The sequence below is a fragment of the Ammodytes marinus genome (genome assembly GCF_949987685.1).
Source record: "Ammodytes marinus genome assembly, chromosome: 9".
Classification (NCBI taxonomy): domain Eukaryota; kingdom Metazoa; phylum Chordata; class Actinopteri; order Uranoscopiformes; family Ammodytidae; genus Ammodytes; species Ammodytes marinus.
The window spans coordinates 25285586-25303985 of record NC_137213.1 but is presented as its reverse complement, the minus strand read 5'-3'; the positions used below and the strand labels follow the sequence as shown (position 1 = coordinate 25303985).

The window sequence follows — 18400 nt, the reverse complement described above, 5'->3', positions numbered from 1 at the left end:
TCTTACTGGGGTGATAAGAAGCCTCAGTAGCCAGAAATCTCATGAATTAGGGCAACATTAGACTTTAATGCTTTGATCCGAAAGGTGAAATTAATTGCAATGAACAGTTTTAGTGAATTGGCTAATAATGAAGCATGACTAATAAAGACATTGAACATTACACTTACGTGCAAAACTGGCTTGTGGTCTGGTGGAGCTTTCCCCCTCTTCATTTGCCACTGGATGAAGAAAAATATGTGAAAGTGAGGGCAGAAAATGTGGATTATGTACATCAATATGGGAAACGTATAAGTGGCTACCAATGACTTAAAGCAACACAAATTTCTGATATCTAAATAGTCTTAACAAAGGCAGATTTTCATGTATTTCAGAACTTTTTCCTTGCAGGTCATCAGTAGAGACCATTGCAAGTACGAATACACAAACAAACAGTTTATTCTACAAGCTGCAAAATGAATTTGATTGAGATTCTTTTGCCCTCACTGGCTTTACCATTTAATCATTTTAAATTTTAACCTTCACATTGACAACCCTAGGACAGAAGCGATCAAGAGCTGTGTTGTATTTGAGAGAACAATAAACTGACTCAGCATGTAACTCTGTTCACACACAATAGGGGGCACACTGGACTTAATCGGAAAACACAGTATACAGTATGGGATATCAAACCTCCCATTTTTAAGTAAAATCATTTAGAACGCTTGATTCCTACTTGAAGGGCATGTACTATTTTGTGTCTATTATATATAAAGAAATCTCACATTGAGTTCGCTAAGTCTCCAACTTGTACATGATCCCACTGATTAAGATAATTTTGTTTTAATTTCAGTTTCATATAATAAAGAAAATACCTTTTAACCCCATTCTGCATATCTCTGAAAAAAAGAGCTCTCTATGATACAATGTTCATCTGTCTTGAAGACTAATTCATGTAATTTAATTATTCCTAGGAATTCTTCAATCTAGAACATTCTATGACAAAATGCTTTAACATTATATGTTATTAGTGTCACATTCACCTTCAACTTGTGTTCCAATAACTGTATTTTTTATAGTTTTGCCTTTGTCATCTGGGGTATATCGTGTTCCATGTGGAGATTGTATATATTTTTTCCATTTGTGTTGATTAACCTTTTCAGGCAGCAGAGGAGCAGATACGCATGACCTTCAGTTAAGCTTGAGGTAGGCTAGCTGTACAGTCCTTTTCTATATAATTTCAGTCTTCACTTGTACCTTTTATATAATAGTGTTACAAAGAAAGAACATCTTGTATGAATACACTGGATTGTGCTGTGTGGAGGTGGTTTGATGCCCTTCCTCATGATAATGGATAGCCATGAGCTGTTAAGAGGACATTGGCGCATGCAAGTTAGAAAGTGGGATATTCAAGATGTTTGTGTTTGTATTAAATCTCTTTTACTGGGGAATCAATCCTCGGTCGAGGGCGGTGAAGTGTGCGGCCCTGGCCCTAGGTGGCCTGAGCTTGAGCTTTGTAACACTGTAGCATTTACTGGTGCCTCCCTGTCCGCCATTCTGTTTTCCAAACCTAACATTAACATGAAATTGCTACGCAATAACTTTTTTCTGTGCAATGCGTTTAAAATTTTAAAGCAAATTAAGGGTGTCCTGGATCTCCCAGTATTGTCAATTAATGCTCCTATATGTCAGAACCCCTGTTTTAGGCCAGGTCTGATGGATGCTGTTTTCAAGCGCTGGTCAGATAGTGGTGTATCTACTATCAGGGATCTCTATATAGATAATTGTTTTGCTTCTTTTGCTCAGCTTCAGACAAAATTCAATCTCCCTTCTAGTCATTTTTTTCGTTACTTGCAAGTTAGGAATTTTGTTAAGCAATTTTTTCCTTGTCTTGATACGATTCCAGCGCAACACGTCTTCTATGACATCATGACGAAACCTCCCACCTCCAAACATTTGATCTCTCGGTTTGTTAGTCTATTTTCTATGGCGACCCCCTCTCTCCATATCAAAGAGGCATGGATCAAGGACACTGGTGAAGAAATATCTGATGAGCTGTGGGAGAAAGGGCTTAGTAGGATAAAAGTATGCTCTATTAATGCTAGGCTTCAGCTCATTCAGTTTAAAGTAATTCACCGGTTGCACTTTTCCAAAACAAAGCTGAATAGAATTTTCCCTTCTGTTTCTGCTACCTGCGATAAATGTAAGTCTGCTGACGGTACTCTCGGGCATCTTTTCTGGGCCTGCTCTAAGCTCACAAGGTTTTGGACTGACATTTTTCATCTGTACAGTAACATATATAACAGACAACTGACCCCTGACTGTCTCCTGGTGATATTGGGCTGCTCCAACTATTCCCTGACTCTTCCCTACGTTTTGCAACAAGCCCTAATGTTCGGTATGGTCATTGCAAAGCGGGTTATTTTAAGAGAATGGAAGTCAACTTCTCCTCCCTGCTTCCAAAAGTGGCTGAATGATATGGTTTCCTGTTTACACCTGGAAGAAATTCGATTTAATTTGTCTTCCCATTCCAAATTTAAAAATATCTGGGGCCCCTTCATAGAACACATCAAGAGGGAAAGACCTCAAAATGGGTCCTGAGGTTCTTTTATTAAAATATTGTTTTATCCCTTTTTAAGTTTACCTGACCAGGGGCCGTATTCACAAAACATTTTAAGGCTAAGAGTAGGTCCTAACGTGCTGATTTAGGAGTAACTCTCAAAAATAAGGGGCGTTTCACTCCTAATTTTAGGACTCCTAACTTTTTAAGATAAGTTTAATTCACAAAGCATTTTAGCGCTAAAACTAGCTCCTAAATCTATGAAAAGCTAAGAGTCCTCGAGAGGACTCCTAAGTCACTAAGAGTAATTCACAGACAACCATTTGATGGCATTTTGGAGAGATTTAATGATAGTGAGCTTAACAAAAGGTACCTTTAATAACTGTGAGGGTTTAATGATCTTAGTGAAGTTATATTTAGAAAGTATAGACACATTTATATGTATTATATTCATATAATTCATATATATATTTATTAAGTTCCTTTTCCTGCAGTTGCTTTGGGTTTACGATGCGCTGAAAGTTACTGTTGATGTCACGTTTGGGTTTAATTTCGTACTAGAGTAGGCCTATAGCCTATGTGGCGCTTCGCAGCATCTCCTCCGTTCCACAGGTCCGCTGTCTGTATAGGTGCGCGTCTCGCCTTTTTCCTTCCGCATGCACTTTACGATTTCGCCGGCTGTTGTTTCCAAATTGTGAATTTCCTGGTTTGTCGCTGTCTGACTATTGCTGCATAGTCGCCGTTGAGAGAAATACAGCGAGAGTGCATGGCGTGCAGCTGTTCAATGAGGATATTTGTCCCGATTCAAATCATTGTAAAATGTAAAATGAATGACCTATGTGGCGCTATTGTAGCCTATAGGTTAATAGTGAACGAAAGTGTGGGAAACCCTGCAGTATCTTGGTTTCATGTTAAATCAGTGTCACTTGTCATTAATTGTATTAAAAACTCTTAACTTTAATACAGCGACACGATATGGATATCTCCCACAGTGTTTCTATCATAAATTCACTCTTAGCTCTCATTCCCTTTCAGCCAATCACTGTGGGCATAGAAGGTATGAACATGACGTCATCCATAGCAACAGGGTCAACCCCGCCCCCTTATCTTAGCTTAGTAGTCCCTCCCATTCCTTAGTAAAAGTTGGTCTTATCAGCTTTGTGAATAGGTTTTAAGAAATGACTCCTTACTAAGAACTTTTAGTGCTCCTTAGGAGTACTCTTAGCGCTAAGATCAAATGTTTTGTGAATACGGCCCCTGTTTTAAATAGTATTGATGATTTGTGTATTGAGTGAGTGCTGGCTGTCTGTTTCTGTGGGTTTTGTCCTTTCGTTTACTGTCTTTTGTATGTGATTGTCTCTTTGTTTTGAAAAATTTGTATTGAAAAATTTGTATAAATAAAATATACAAAAAAAAAAAAAAAATCTCTTTTACTGGAGTACAGCACTTTTTGATCATCTCCCTGTGATGAATGTAAGCAATATTATTTGATTTAGTCTCATAACCATAATCAGATTGCCTAGAGATCGTCCATGTACAGTAAATTAAACCATCTGTTACTGTTGGAAGAACTATGAGGTTGGATGCCAACGCCATGATTAAAGGTATAAGAAGGCAGGCTCAGGTAGCAAATACTGGCAAAGAGATCTATGTTAATTGTAAATACGATAAACTAACTTTTTATGTTTTGGTGCATTGCCAGTTCTAACCGGAAACACGCCCTACTTGTTGTTTAAGCATAAACCTTTCTCTTATTGGCCAGGGGCCGTATTCACAAAACATGTTAAGGCTAAGAGTAGGTCCTAACGTGCTGATTTAGGAGTAACTCTCAAAAATAAGGGGCGTTTCACTCCTAATTTTAGGACTCCTAACTTTTTTAAATAAGTGTAATTCACAAAGCATTTTAGCGCTAAAACTAGCTCCTAAATCTATGAAAAGCTAGGAGTCCTCAAGAGGACTCCTAAGTCACTAAGAGTAAATCACAGACAATCATTTGATGGTGTTTTGGATAGCTGTAAGGGGTTAATGATCTTAGTAAAGCTATATTTAGAAAGTATAGACACATTTAGGCTATATTTATTAAATGTATATAATAAAATATTTATTAAGTTCCTTTTCCTGCAGTTGCTTTGGGTTTACGATGCACTGAAAGTTACTGTTGGTGTCACGTTTGGGTTTAATTTCCTACTAGAGGCCTATATGTGGTGCTTCGCAGCATCTCCTCCGTTCCAGAGGTCCGCTACTGTATAGTTGCGCGTCTCGCCTTTTTCCTTCCGCATGCACTTTACGATTTCGCCGGCTGTTGTTTCTAAATGGTGAATTTCCCGGTTTCTCGTTGTCTGGCTATTGCTGCATAGTCTGCCGTTGAGAGAAATATAGTGAGAGTGCATGGCGTGCAGCTCTTCAATGAGGATATTTTTTCCGATTCAAATAATTGTAAAATTTAAAATGAATAGACCTATGTGGCGCTATTGTAGGCTAATTGTGAAATAATGTGTAGGAAACCCTGCAGTATTTTGGTTTCATGTTAAATCAGTGTCACTTGTCATTAATTATATATAAAAACTCTTTACTTTAATACAGCGACACAATATGGATATCTCCCACAGTGTTTCTATCATAAATTCACTCTTAGCTCTCATTCCCTCTCAGCCAATCACTGTGGGCATAGAAGGTATGAACATGACATCATCCATAGCAACAGGGTCAACACCGCCCTCTAGACTTAGCTTAGGAGTCCCTCCCATTCCTTAGTAAAAGTTGGTCTTATCAGCTTTGTGAATAGGTTTTAAGAAATTACTCCTTACTAAGAACTTTTAGTGCTCCTTAGGAGTACTCTTAGTGCTAAGATAAAATGTTTTGTGAATACGGCCCCAGAACTTCAGCTTACAAAATTGCAACAAACTAGCAATGGTCTTTTCGGGAGACTGCTATACAAAAAAACTAAATTACAAGCTCAGATTGCATGAACTATCAGTACATGAAAGACATCAGGGGCCGTATTCACAAAACATTTTATCTTAGCGCTAAGAGTACTCCTAAGGAGCACTAAAAGTTCTTAGTAAGGAGTAATTTCTTAAAACCTATTCACAAAGCTGTTAAAGGATTATTCCCCCGGTGGAAACATGAAGGTTATACAAAGTATATGATTCTGTGTAGTATAAATGTGCAAAAAATTTCGAAATCGGTTCATCCTAGCCTGAGAAAAGGCAGAAAGAGTGTTTTTATGTGTGTTTTTCTTTTTTTCATGCTCAAATGTAATAAATCCTCCAACTCCAACAATGCACCGCGCTCGCTCCCACCTTGCTGTCCCGCCCCCCTGTTTCCGTTTTCAGTCGGAAATAAATGTGGTGCCGCGACTTTTTGTAAACATATCCTCGTGATACGTTGACCTGTTCCCTGTTCAGACTTCTGCTTTCGGTTTTTCTCTACGCAAACATGGTCGTCAGTTGTATTGTACCCAGTTGCACCGAAAAGTCTAGGAAGGGAAAGAATGTAAGTTTTCACGCTTTTCCGCTGAAAGACAATGACCGTTGCAAGCAATGGCTCAGGGCCGTGAAACACCCCAACATCGGAGAAGACGCCGGTATTGAATTGCTAAAACACAGAAAAGTGTGCAGTCTCCATTTCAAACCGGAAGACTTTATGGGAAATATTGTCGGCCTGAAGTGGTCCCGGCCTACTCTAAGAGAAACAGCTGTTCCGTCGGTGTTCGCTTTGGGCCCGTTGCAAGATCAGGAAGAGGCCGCTGGTCCCTCGAGTGCTCCTCCCGCAGCAAAACGCTATCGCCTACAGGTAAGACTCTCGTAATATTTTACTATATTTCTGTTTACAAATTACACTACTTGCTGCTATCGGGACACATTGCTAAGCTTGTTCAAAAACAAAGTAAAGCATATTTGATTTTCGCTGTTATAAACGTGTGTTCTCGAGGAAAAGAAAACAATGTTTTCAGGTTACAGGCCTACTAACTTTTGTAAACATGTATAATAGGCCTACTTATTTCATGGTTAAAGATCAGGTGAATTCCATTTATTTTATGTAAACTGTTAAAAGTAATTTCCTGGGGACAGAAATAACACAAATAACGAGTAATGACTCTGCTATCATTTTCAGTGAGTGATATAATCTAACATTATAGGCTACTTGTAATAACTGTTGTCTTTATGGTGACATTTCAGAATCCGGTGGCTTCAGCTGCTGGTATTTTGGGTTCAGGAGGTCAGTTGCAAGGCCAGTCTTCCCAAGGAACACTCTCAAGCATTGTGGTAAGCTACAAATTTGTGTGTGTACAGTATAGAGAGTGTAATGTATCTTAATTTTATTCTTTTCCCTAAATTCGTTTTTTAAATAAGTATGTATGTATGTATGTGGGCCTGTAGGCGACACCCGTAAACATTTGCATCATCCCCCCAGGTGAATTCCATTTATTTTATGTAAACTGTTAAAAGTTATTTCCTGGGGACAGAAATAACACAAATAACGAGTAATGACTCTGCTATCATTTTCAGTGAGTGATGTAATCTAACATTATAGGCTACTTGTAATAACTGTTGTCTTTATGGTGACATTGCAGAATCCGGTGGCTTCAGCTGCTGGTATTTTGGGTTCAGGAGGTCAGTTGCAAGGCCAGTCTTCCCAAGGAACACTCTCAAGCATTGTGGTAAGCTACAAATTTGTGTGTGTACAGTATAGAGTGTGTGTGTTGTGGAATCAAATGTATCTTAATTTTATTCTTTTCCCTAAATTCATTTTTTAAATAAGTATGTATGTGGGCCTGTAAGGCCTGTAAGCGACACCCCTCTACATTTGCATCATCCCCCATTCTCAAATTAGCATTGAGCCACACGTTCTGTCTGTGTCTGTGTGTGTATCAAATTAGCATTGAGTGACCAATAGCCTGACTATACGTATGTGGGCCTGTAGGCGACACCCGTAAACATTTGCATCATCCCCCATTCTCAAATTAGCATTGAGTCAGACGTTCTGTCTGTGTCTTTGTCTGTGTGTGTATCAAATTAGCATTGAGTGACCAATAGCCCGACGTTCTGTGTGTGTGCGTGTGTGTTTGTGTCAAATTAGCATTGAGTGATCAATAGCCAGACGTTCTGTTTGTGTGTGTGTGGGTCTCTACACTAATTTGGTTTAGTTTTAGGTGTCAAATTATTTCTTAAATAATACCAAAAACATGACAAACTATATGCATGTGTAATTACAGGACACTGGTATAGGACATGGCGCACTGACTATCACTGCATCCTCCATCCCGCGGAAGACTGACACTTTACCTTTGACCTCCACACCAGTAAAAAGTCAAGGACAATCTGTAAGTTTCAGGAATTCAAATGATTGAAATCAGATATTTTGCAAATATAATACTTACAAAAGATAACACTTTTAACACTCAAATAATCATTCTGAAGGAATAATAATAATGTAATTGGTCAGCTCTCCTATTAAAAACAAACCTCTTCTTTGTTTCACAGACATCGTGCCCAGACACACCTGGGACACTTGATACAAGCTTTAGCACTGTGGGTGAAGAAGACGAAAGTTACAAGCCCGACACAACTGTCACCCCCACATCAACGTCATCATCATCATCAGAAGATGAAAGCACCAAAGACTGGAAAGAAAAGAAGATCATTGTCAATGAGTCCTGCTTGATGTCCCTTTTTAAATTTTGCCAGATGTGCGGCAAGCCAGTGTCATCAAAAAGTCACTCTGACTCTGGAGCGCAGAGGAAGGTCATGTGGACTTGTCTTGGTGGCCATTCAGGGACATGGTCATCATCGCCTGAAATAAGGGGAATGGCAGAGGTGAACCTCCTCTCAGCAGCAGCTCTTCTGTTCAAGGGTGGCACGTATACTGAACTGTCGGACTGGTGCAAGACCATGCAAGTTCAAATGATCTCAGAGACAACATTCTATGAGATGCAGAAGACTTACTTGCACCCTGCCATTGAAGACCTCTATCAAGAACAGAGAAAAAAAATCCTGGCCAGAGTGTACCTCCAACAGGAGGATGGGAAGACGCTTCACTTGGCAGGTGATGGCAGATGTGACACACCAGGTTTCAGTGCAAAGTACTGCCATTATACTTTCATGATAGATGACACCAAGGAGATTATCCACACAGAACTACTGCAGGTAAACAAAAGAAACAGTGGAAGATAATAATATATTATCACAATTGCTTTTGTGAAAATTGTGATTCAATTCAATTAATTATTAAACTTTATTTTCTAGTCTACAGAAGCCGGCAGCTCGGTTGCCATGGAACCACTTGGTTTCAAGAGGGGCATGAATGAGATCCTGGGTGATGGCTTGGATATTGAGGTGCTAACCACTGACCGGTCCACTTCAATACGGAAGATTATGAGAGAACAGTTCCCTGAAGTCAAGCATGAGTTTGACATCTGGCATACTGCTAAAAGTATGTCTATTTTGTTTTACCTGTACACATAATCCTAATCAATTCTCCAGCCCTCGCCATTCACACATCATGTACATCTTTGCAGCCTGTGCTGCACTTTGGCTGTACTGTACATGAATGCAAAAAAAAAATTTGTTGTGAGGTGACCAACATTATATTACATTTATACTTTCAGGTGTCAGGAAGAAGATACAGACTAAAGGAAGAAAAAAAGGGAACGAAACTCTTGCTGCTTGGAGCAGGTCAGTGTTGGTTTGTAAAGTGCCAAGCTTTTACATTGTTTTGTAAGTTTCTAAATTACTAATGTTCTTTTATTTCATAGGTCAATCGTAAACCACATGTGGTTTTCCTGTGCATCAAGCAAGGGTGATACAGAGGTAAGGATTTTTTCATCTGTGAGTGATCTGTTTTTTCAGAGACAAACATTTAGAGTCTTATAATTGTAAATAATACTTGTTTCATACAGAAACTGAAAAGCAGTTGGCAGTCTATTCTACACCACGTGCGGAATGAGCATGAATGGGAAGATGATGATGGAACGCACAGGTGTCAACATGCTCCTCTGACAGCCCCGGAGATGCGCACGCGCAGGTGGATGAAGAAAGATTCTTTGGCGTTTGAAGACCTTTCATCACTGGTCCATGACAAAAGGCTGATGAAGGACTTGGAACAGATGGCCCTGTTCAAACACACTGGTCAGTATATAATAGTTGTCCTTATAAGCTTGATTACTTTACAAAATAACTCATGATGATCATGTTTTAATTTTCATAATCTTTTCCATTTATTTTATTGCATACAGGTCCACTGGAGGTATTTCACAGTGCCTTGCTGAAGTACCTCCCAAAACGCCAGGGATTCTCTTTCCAGGGAATGAGACAAAGGGGTCACCTCGCAATTTTGGAGCACAATGAAAACATTGTCAAGAGAAAGCAGGCTACAACTGAGGCTGGTGTGTATTAAGCGTGGCACAATCATGTACTGCATGTCAAATGTTGTCTTTTTCAGTCTTTATCTATAATTTTTTTTTGTATTTTGCAGGAGTTAAACGCGTCAACCAGGTGTATTGCAAGAGATCCAAGCAGTGGGTCGTGAAGAAGATTTTCAATCCACACACCTACGAGTTCATTGACACACTTCTCCTAAGTGTCATAGACAGAAGACGGAACAAAAACATTCGATATAAGTCAACATCCTCCCTTGCCCTGCCCCAGCCTGCACTTCCACCCAACATTGCACCAGTGGCCAAACCACCAAAGGACGCTGCTGTGGCTGCTTTTGAAAGCCGCTTCTGAGAGTGACATCTGACCATGGCATCTTCTGAATTTCAACCACTTCAAAATCCGCTGCATCACTCTGCAGGATAGAACTCTTTCTACTCTCACGCCTGTAAACTCTGTGTTCAAAGACATGGAACAGATGGCCCTGTTCAAACATACTGGTGAGAATAGTTCTCCTAGCAAACTTGAATACTTTACAAAATCAACCCATAATTATCATGTTTTCATTTTCATAATATTTTTCCTCTATTTTATTGCATACAGGGCCGCTGGAGGTCTTTCACCCTGCACTACTGAAGAACCAATATTCCATGGGGATGGGTAGTATGGGCATTGTCACTACCTAGAGCTTGCTTTTACGGAGCCTGGGTCTGTTGAAGGTGGCATTGCTTTTTTTACGCTGTTATAGCATTATTGTCGGATAGGAAAATTGGAATCTGCATTGACAGTACCTAGAGCTTGCATAAACGGAGCCTGGGTCTGTTGAAGGTGGCATTGCTTTTTTTACGCTGTTATAGCATTATTGTCGCATAGGAAAATTGGAATCTGCATTGACACTACCTAGAGCCTGGGTCTGTTCAAAAAGTACCTCCCAAACGCCAGGGAATGAGATGAAGGGGGAGCAAAATGGAGGATGCAGGCCACAACCACAGGTGTGTAGTAAAAGTGGCACAATTAATACAATAATAATTTCCCCTGCTTACTCAGTTTGTTGATTTAGCTGAATGGTTAGGGTATTTATTATTAAAAAGTAACAGCATGTCAAATGTATTTTTGTCACTAGTGCCCAAACCAACAAAGGAGGCTCCAGTTTGGAAGCCGCCATGAGAGGGACATCTGAATTTCAACAACCTCAAAATCAGCTGAATATCATCATCACTCAGGATAGTACTATTTCTACTCTCCAAACTGTTCACTCTATCTATGTTCACTTTGCTTCACTCATTGATTTAGCTGAATGGTTAGGGTATTTATTATTAAAAAGTAACAGCATGTCAAATGTATTTTTGTCACCAGGGCCCAAACCAACAAAGGAGGCTTCAGTGGCTGCATTTCGAAGCCGCCATGAGAGGGACATCTGAATTTCAACCTCAAAATCAGCTGAATATCATCACTCAGGATAGTACTATTTCTACTCTCCAACATATTCACTATCTATGTTCACTTTGCCTTGCTCATTGGTTTTTCTATCTGTCCTCTTCCAGGTTTTCCTGGTGGAGATGCGGCAATGGTGTGGATCCAGTCTTTCCTCTCGCAGCCTCTGAAGTCATCATGCATCAAATGTGAAGCCCCCTGAAGCAAAAGACTATTTGTGATATTGGACTATAGAAACATAACTGCTTTGAAATTAATACTCCGCCGATTCTAGTCAGTTATACAGCTCCGGAAAAAATGAAGAGACCACTCTAAATGTTCAGTGTCTCCTGTTACACTCTTTAGAGGCATTTCTTTGAGTAAACTACATTGTACATATGTTATTTTAACTTATCTTTTATATTATTATATGTTTTTAATCAAAGCTTTGTAATGTTGATATATTTGTATATTTCCTTTGTGAATAAAATATATTTTGTTTTTACCTTGGACTCCAGTATACACACATTTGTGGTGTGACACTTCTATAATTATTACATTTTCTGTAAGATTATATTTTTTCCATATGTTTTAAAAACAACAATTTATGTGTTATAAATCACAAAGAGGCTAAATAGGTTCAGCATACAGCCATCATATGCTGTATGAATGTATCCATAAAAGATGACTGTTACTGCACAGCATAAAAACATTTGATAATTACACTAGCTCAGCATATCAAGTATTTGTGCTGAACCTTTTCTCCCCAGTAGAAATAAATGATTATCTTATACAGTAGGCCTACTTTAGTATAAGGGTCATTACTCTCTATTTGTGACACTTCTGTCCACAGGAAATTATATTACATTAGTTTGCAGATTTGATAAGGATCAAAAGCATTCATGATTATTTGTGAACATTTCTGTTACTTCCTATTTTGGGAAAACTGGGTGCAGTATTATGAAAAGTATAAAGAATGAGCACATGTTTTACACACCAATGAGGTGTAAGAAAGGCTAAGCATTGTTGGATATTTACACTATTTACCCTTTGCAATACATGTGTATGTCCCCAACATGGTGGATTTCTAGCACAGTTCATGAAGGACCAACCTATAATTATGATAATTTGAGTGCATGAACTCTACCAATACCAAAGTTCATAAAAGTTAAATATATTATTGAACTGATGTAATGTTAAAAACATGATTATGTTTCTCCCAAAAGTTGAAATGTCAACAATAGCGATGAATGACCCATTACAGCACAGGTTTAGTAAAAAACAACAACCACCAACATGAATTTGAAGTTTTATTAGTGGATAAAAAAGGAACTATGTACATCAATAAAACGTGTAGGGTGCGTCTAAACATTCACAGGTCATCCTGACTATCTAATGTCTCCTGGAAGCCACGGTACTGCCCGTCTTCAGCTGGATATTTAGTCCTGATGGCCTGAACAACACAGGCTGGCAAAACAAGTCGGTTGCCTCTCCCCAATCTCTCGCCTCGTAGTATCCACTCCAGGAAATGACGGTATGCTGTAAGCCGATACTGTCTGAGGAAGAATGAGCAGTGAGCACAACATTAGCAAAGAATATATATTATGCCTTGAGTAGCTAGCATTACACAAACTTCAAGCTAACGTAACGTAGCCTTTGCTCTGTCAATAACATAGGCTACTTTCGGATAACTGCATTGTCATGAAACCGGGAATCCCTTTTAAATAGCTTTTTTGGTTAATAAAAAAACACTTACTCTATGCTCAGACGTCCGTTTCTCCCGGCGGGCCTGGGTTGGCGCTTCCAATTTACTCTCGGTGTATGGAAATAGGTATCCAAGACCCCACTGTCCATGAGTGCCCAAAAGCTTGGGTGCGAAGTTATACACGTGTCCTCGTCCAAGCCAGATTCAACCATTTCTTCTTTACGAAACTGGCAACGCTGAACTTCATTGCAGCAAATTGACTCTTCGTTACTGTCCATAGGCGAACACAGCAAACAATTGCACCACGAATTCAGTCCAGCTCGCGGCGGCTCGTCGTCGTCCTCAGCCAAGGCTTGTGCAGCCGCCGCAGCAGCCTCCTCCTCCTCTATAACTTTCAGCTCTTCCTCGCTGTATTCTGGCTCATATAGATAGCCCTGAATGTCCGAATCCAACATTAGATTAAAAAAATCCACTTCGGTCATATCAAATTGAACGTTTGCTTCTGCCATGGTCGTAGGTTTGAGTCTGTCTAGTTCTCTCGCTTAGCGGGGAATAAACATGGCGGACGTTGTGTTTACATTTTGTACGCGAGCTCCCGCCCCCCTCATTCCTTATTGGTGGGCATAAAAATGTGCGGAACTAAAGGCCTGTAGTCCTCGGGCCCTCTGGCACGCAAACGTCCACACCCAGACACTCCAATTGATGACGCAGAATACGTCATCCATTGGAGTGTGTGGGGTGTGGAATATCAGGACAGCTGGGCCAAGGGAAGACTGAGTCAAGACAAACCTCTTTCCTTATATTATAATAGCCATTTTATAATGATAGAAAGCAGGTTCTGTATCGGTGAAGTATTCCTTTAAGACCAACTTTTACTAAGGAATGGGAGGGACTCTTTAGCTAAGACTAGAGGGCGGTGTTGACCCTGTTGCTATGGATGATGTCATGTTCATACCTTCTATGCCCACAGTGATTGGCTGAGAGGGAATGAGAGCTAAGAGTGAATTTATGATGGAAACACTGTGGGAGATATCCATATCGTGTCGCTGTATTAAAGTAAATAGTTTTTATATACAATTAATGACAAGTGACACTGATTTAACATGAAACCAAGATACTGCAGGGTTTCCCACACATTTGTTCACAATTAACCTACAATAGCGCCACATAGGTCTATTCATTTTAAATTTTACAATGATTTGAATCGGAAAAATATCCTCATTGAACAGCTGCACGCCATGCACTCTCACTGTATTTCTCTCAATGGCGGACTATGCAGCAATAGTCAAACAGCGACAAACCAGGAAATTCACAATTTAGAAACAACAGCCGGCGAAATCGTAAAGTACATGCGGAAGGAAAAAGGCGAGACGCGCAACTATACAGTAGCGGATCTGTGGAACGGAGGAGATGCTGCGAAGCGCCACATATAGGCCTACTCTAGTAGGAAATTAAACCCAAACGTGACACCAACAGTAACTTTCAGTGTATCATAAACCCAAAGCAACTGGAGGAAAATGAACTTATTAAATATTTTTGTATAACAATATAATAAATATAAATGTGTCTATACTTTCTAAATATAGCTTTACTAAGATCATTAAACCCAAGTTACAGCTATTAAAGGTACCTTTTATAAAGCTCACTAGCATTAAATCTCTCCAAAACACCATCAAATGGTTGTCTGTGATTTACTCTTAGTGACTTAGGAGTCCTCTCGAGGACTCCTAGCTTTTCATAGATTTAGGAGCTAGTTTTAGCGCTAAAATGCTTTGTGAATTACATTTATCTTAAAAAGTTAGGAGTCCTAAAATTAGGAGTGAAACGCCCCTTATTTTTGAGAGTTACTCCTAAATCAGCACGTTAGGACCTACTCTTAGCCTTAAAATGTTTTGTGAATACGGCCCCAGATAAAGACAGCAAAGAAATTCCATCTCAGACATATCTGGTGTAATGCCTATATACAGTTTCAACAGCTTCCAGTGCTATGATGTAGATCTTATTATACTTGAATACATGTATCACTCTATATGATATATACACTCCCGGCTTGATTTCAAATGTGCTCAACAAAAATAAACAGCTATATTTCTCATTATATTTCTACATACAGTATGGCTGTATTGTGTCTTTTTCATGAGAATAAGAGCAGTGGTTCCAATATCAATATTTAATCACACAATAGAGGAAATAGTCTATAGTTTGCTTGAGAATACTTTTCATTAAGGCTTTGATACATTTAAAGAAGGAAAAATACCAAATGTGTAGTCCATCTGTTTCCACTTCAGAAAAGTATAAATGTTGGTAACCTAACTAAAGGAATGTCTAAGATAAAGGGTGGCGTGGACATGTTTTAAGTACAAGATATTAAGAAGTTAAAACAGAAAAAGGGGCATGTCACTTAAAACAAAGTTTGTTCAAATTTAGACATAAAATATAAGAATAAACATTGTTATTGTTAATTGTGTACAAAGTGTGCGATACAAAAATATGGGACATTTGTATAAAAGAGTGAAAAATGCAAATCAGAAAACATGAAGAAAACAGACACGTACACACATAAAAACAAAATCCTGAATGCTCCGTCTGTTCGCCTACAGATGAGCTAAACAAGTTTAAATTAGTTTTCTCCACATAAGCTTTGTAAAATCGACAAAAACATAACAAGCTAACAAGCCTAACAGACGAAAAAAAAACACCTCAGTGGGAATGGGAGCAGAAGCTGCCAGCTACAGTTGAGGCTCAGAGTTTAATAGAGCCGTAAACACAAGGTGTCCAGCCAGGCAATGAGGTAACAACGCTTAGGAGTCACGCTTCAGAGGAGGTGATTGGCAAGACGCAGTGCAGACCGAAACCTAGGTCCAGTGAGCAATTGATTGTCACACTCATAGGTTACCATGACAACTACCATGCTTGTGGCTTTGACAGTATGGCTGTGGTATGGGCCACATGTATTCAAGGTAGGTTTTTATAGGTAACAGGATGTGTCCATGCAAGTGGAAAATCCTAAATCTATTTTCAATTGGATCATAAAATCTTTTACGGCTGCTTTTAATGCCTGGATAGATATTCTAGAAATGATTTGACTTGCTGGCATCTCACTTCCTGTTTTTGAGTTTTCACGCTCGCAACACTTCTTATCAACCTATCCTTCTTATCAGTATTTTGATACCATCCAGAGGGGATCTATGCAATACCAAAAGCAGTCCCAAGAAGTTGATATTGTCTTAAGTTTGCAGTTGTTTGCATCTCTTTCATTACTGGTTGTTTTGTTTTCTTTGTTTTAAGAAATCATTCTGGACGATATCTTAGTACCTGTATCTCAAACATTAACTCTGCAATTTAGTAATAAAAACATAAAAGCAGTGTAACTAATTATTTTGCCACTTGGGGGCCCTAACCTTACAAAGTTGTTTTGATGCATGGGTTAGTTGCTTCAGCCTACACCTTTTCGATCAATACTATTTATAAGAAATTAATATATAAATTACGATGACAACTTTGTGTTATTTTGTGTGTTTTTTATTATTTTATTTTTTTAACTTGTGTGAGTGATGTTGTGAATATGTTTTGATCGAAATAAATAAATAAACTAAACTAAACTAAACTAAACTAAACTAAACTAAACTAAACTAAACTAAACTAAACTAATTACACATCCAGCAGATGTGGGCTAACTTAGCCTTTATTTGGAATCGTGTTTCTGACCAACTATTAAATGCAAGTCAATCATTAATTTGCTCCTTTTAGCTCTGTTTCTGTCTGCAACAAGACATAAGTGAAGGGAAGTATCTGGCTCTTGACCTGCAAAATGCTAAAATGTTCACCATTTTGTCATTTTATAAAATAGTTTTGAGGGTGGGAAGTTGTAAAAACCAAAGCAATGAGCCGAAAGATACTAAACTTCTCTTTAAAGCTGAAGCAAAGGTACTACATTTAGGTGATAATCCCCTGTGGATGTATTTCTATGGGGGAGAAATCCACACTACAAAGAAATATTAACATAAAATCACCTTATGTTAACATAAAAATGAGGCTTTAATAATTTCATGATTCAATATGATTATAAATATATTAGATAAAGAGTAACTTTCCATATATTACCAGACCTAATAGATAATCAATGAAAGTATAGTTGAAAAGTTATTCACTATTGAAGCATACAATCTGTGGGTTGAGACTTCACACCTCCACCCCAATGATTTTGCAGCAGGTTCAAAGGTGGAGTCAGCGATTCTGGGGAGAGCTTATTGTCAAAATCCAGTTTTTAGTACACAGCCTAAGCTCGGTAAACAAAAAGTGCTGTGAGAGTTTTTAGCTTAAGTGACTCAATGTGGAATGTCTAAAAGCAAAATGTACATGTTGAAATTATTATCATTTGTAAAAAAGGCAGCTTTACGGTTAGAGTCTTTATTATGTTTTACTATGATTACCAACAAAACTGAGTGTTACATAGAATATTTTGTTTATCTTTACATGTGTTACCTTGACCATGTTCTCGTCTGTACACAACAAAGCTGTCAACCACGTATCCTCAACAACCACTAGATTTAAGGGACACAGTTCCACTACAGCCTTCAGCCCGGAACAACTTCACATCGCTCTGTTTTCAACACTCGCTCCTGAGTTTTCACAAGCGCTGCAACGAAAAAACGAGTCAAGTGGCACATAAGTTAGTGAACACTCCGGTTGTCAAGACAATAGAATGAATTCATGGTGACGTCAGCAGCACACTGCCTTATACTGAAGACTGCTTGTTACCATGGTGTAGTTGCATTACCCATGCAAGCATTAACTTCAGGAGAATGGACTAATGTGGCTGGTTGTGCACAGAGGCTGACGTGAAGTTTTTTAACTATGTCAATGCGTTGGTACCTAACGCCTCAATGCTTTGCCTGACACTGTCTCACACACATGTATTCTGAGACTGTCACACACAAACACACACACTTCCATGCATCGGGCTCACATGCAAACACGCTTAACCTCTCCTCCTGCTCTGCCTACTCTGCAAATTCTTACCTATCGTGATGTTGAAGCCGTCAATGCTGAAAATGGCACTCCGACCCTTTTTAAATCGCTGCTTTTTGGAGTTAGCTTCCATCGTTTTGGCACCCCTCCGATCACCCTTTTAATCTGTTGTTATACCTCTTGTTAGTTGCAGTCTTGTTTTAGTTTCGTTTGATTGACTCTCCTCCCGGAGACAATTTAAAAAATCTTCAGTTGGTGCCGAGCTCTGGTGGAGGACTGTCAAAGACTTACAACTTCTCATTACAGACACCTAGCTGAACAATTTAACAAGTACTACTCCACTCCATTGTCTACTCTTCGCTGTACATATCTTTTCTTTCCCTCTCCCAGTTTCTCACA

General features: G+C 39.0%; 2 protein-coding genes across 2 annotated transcripts in view; one reads left to right on the top strand and one right to left on the bottom strand.

Annotated features, from left to right (window-relative positions):
- The window catches only part of LOC307255241 (uncharacterized protein), a gene marked incomplete at its 5' end in the record, with an annotated part of 159863 nt that extends 141729 nt beyond the window's left edge, over positions 1–18134 (bottom strand). The window contains 2 exons of the mRNA XM_080033893.1: positions 168–218; positions 18053–18134. Of these exons, the coding sequence (XP_079890019.1) occupies positions 168–218; positions 18053–18134 (133 nt within the window). The remainder of the gene's footprint in view (positions 1–167; positions 219–18052) is intronic.
- Positions 5919–11830, top strand: LOC307255242 (uncharacterized protein). The gene is made up of 13 exons (XM_080033894.1): positions 5919–6331; positions 6718–6804; positions 7113–7199; positions 7755–7862; positions 8023–8685; positions 8785–8971; positions 9147–9213; positions 9294–9348; positions 9438–9666; positions 9774–9923; positions 10013–10412; positions 10516–10904; positions 11036–11830. Exons 1-11 carry the CDS (start codon positions 5975–5977, stop codon positions 10264–10266), a joined length of 2244 nt encoding a protein of 747 aa, XP_079890020.1. The 5' UTR covers positions 5919–5974; the 3' UTR covers positions 10267–10412; positions 10516–10904; positions 11036–11830.
- Positions 18135–18400: the final 266 nt, after the last annotated feature.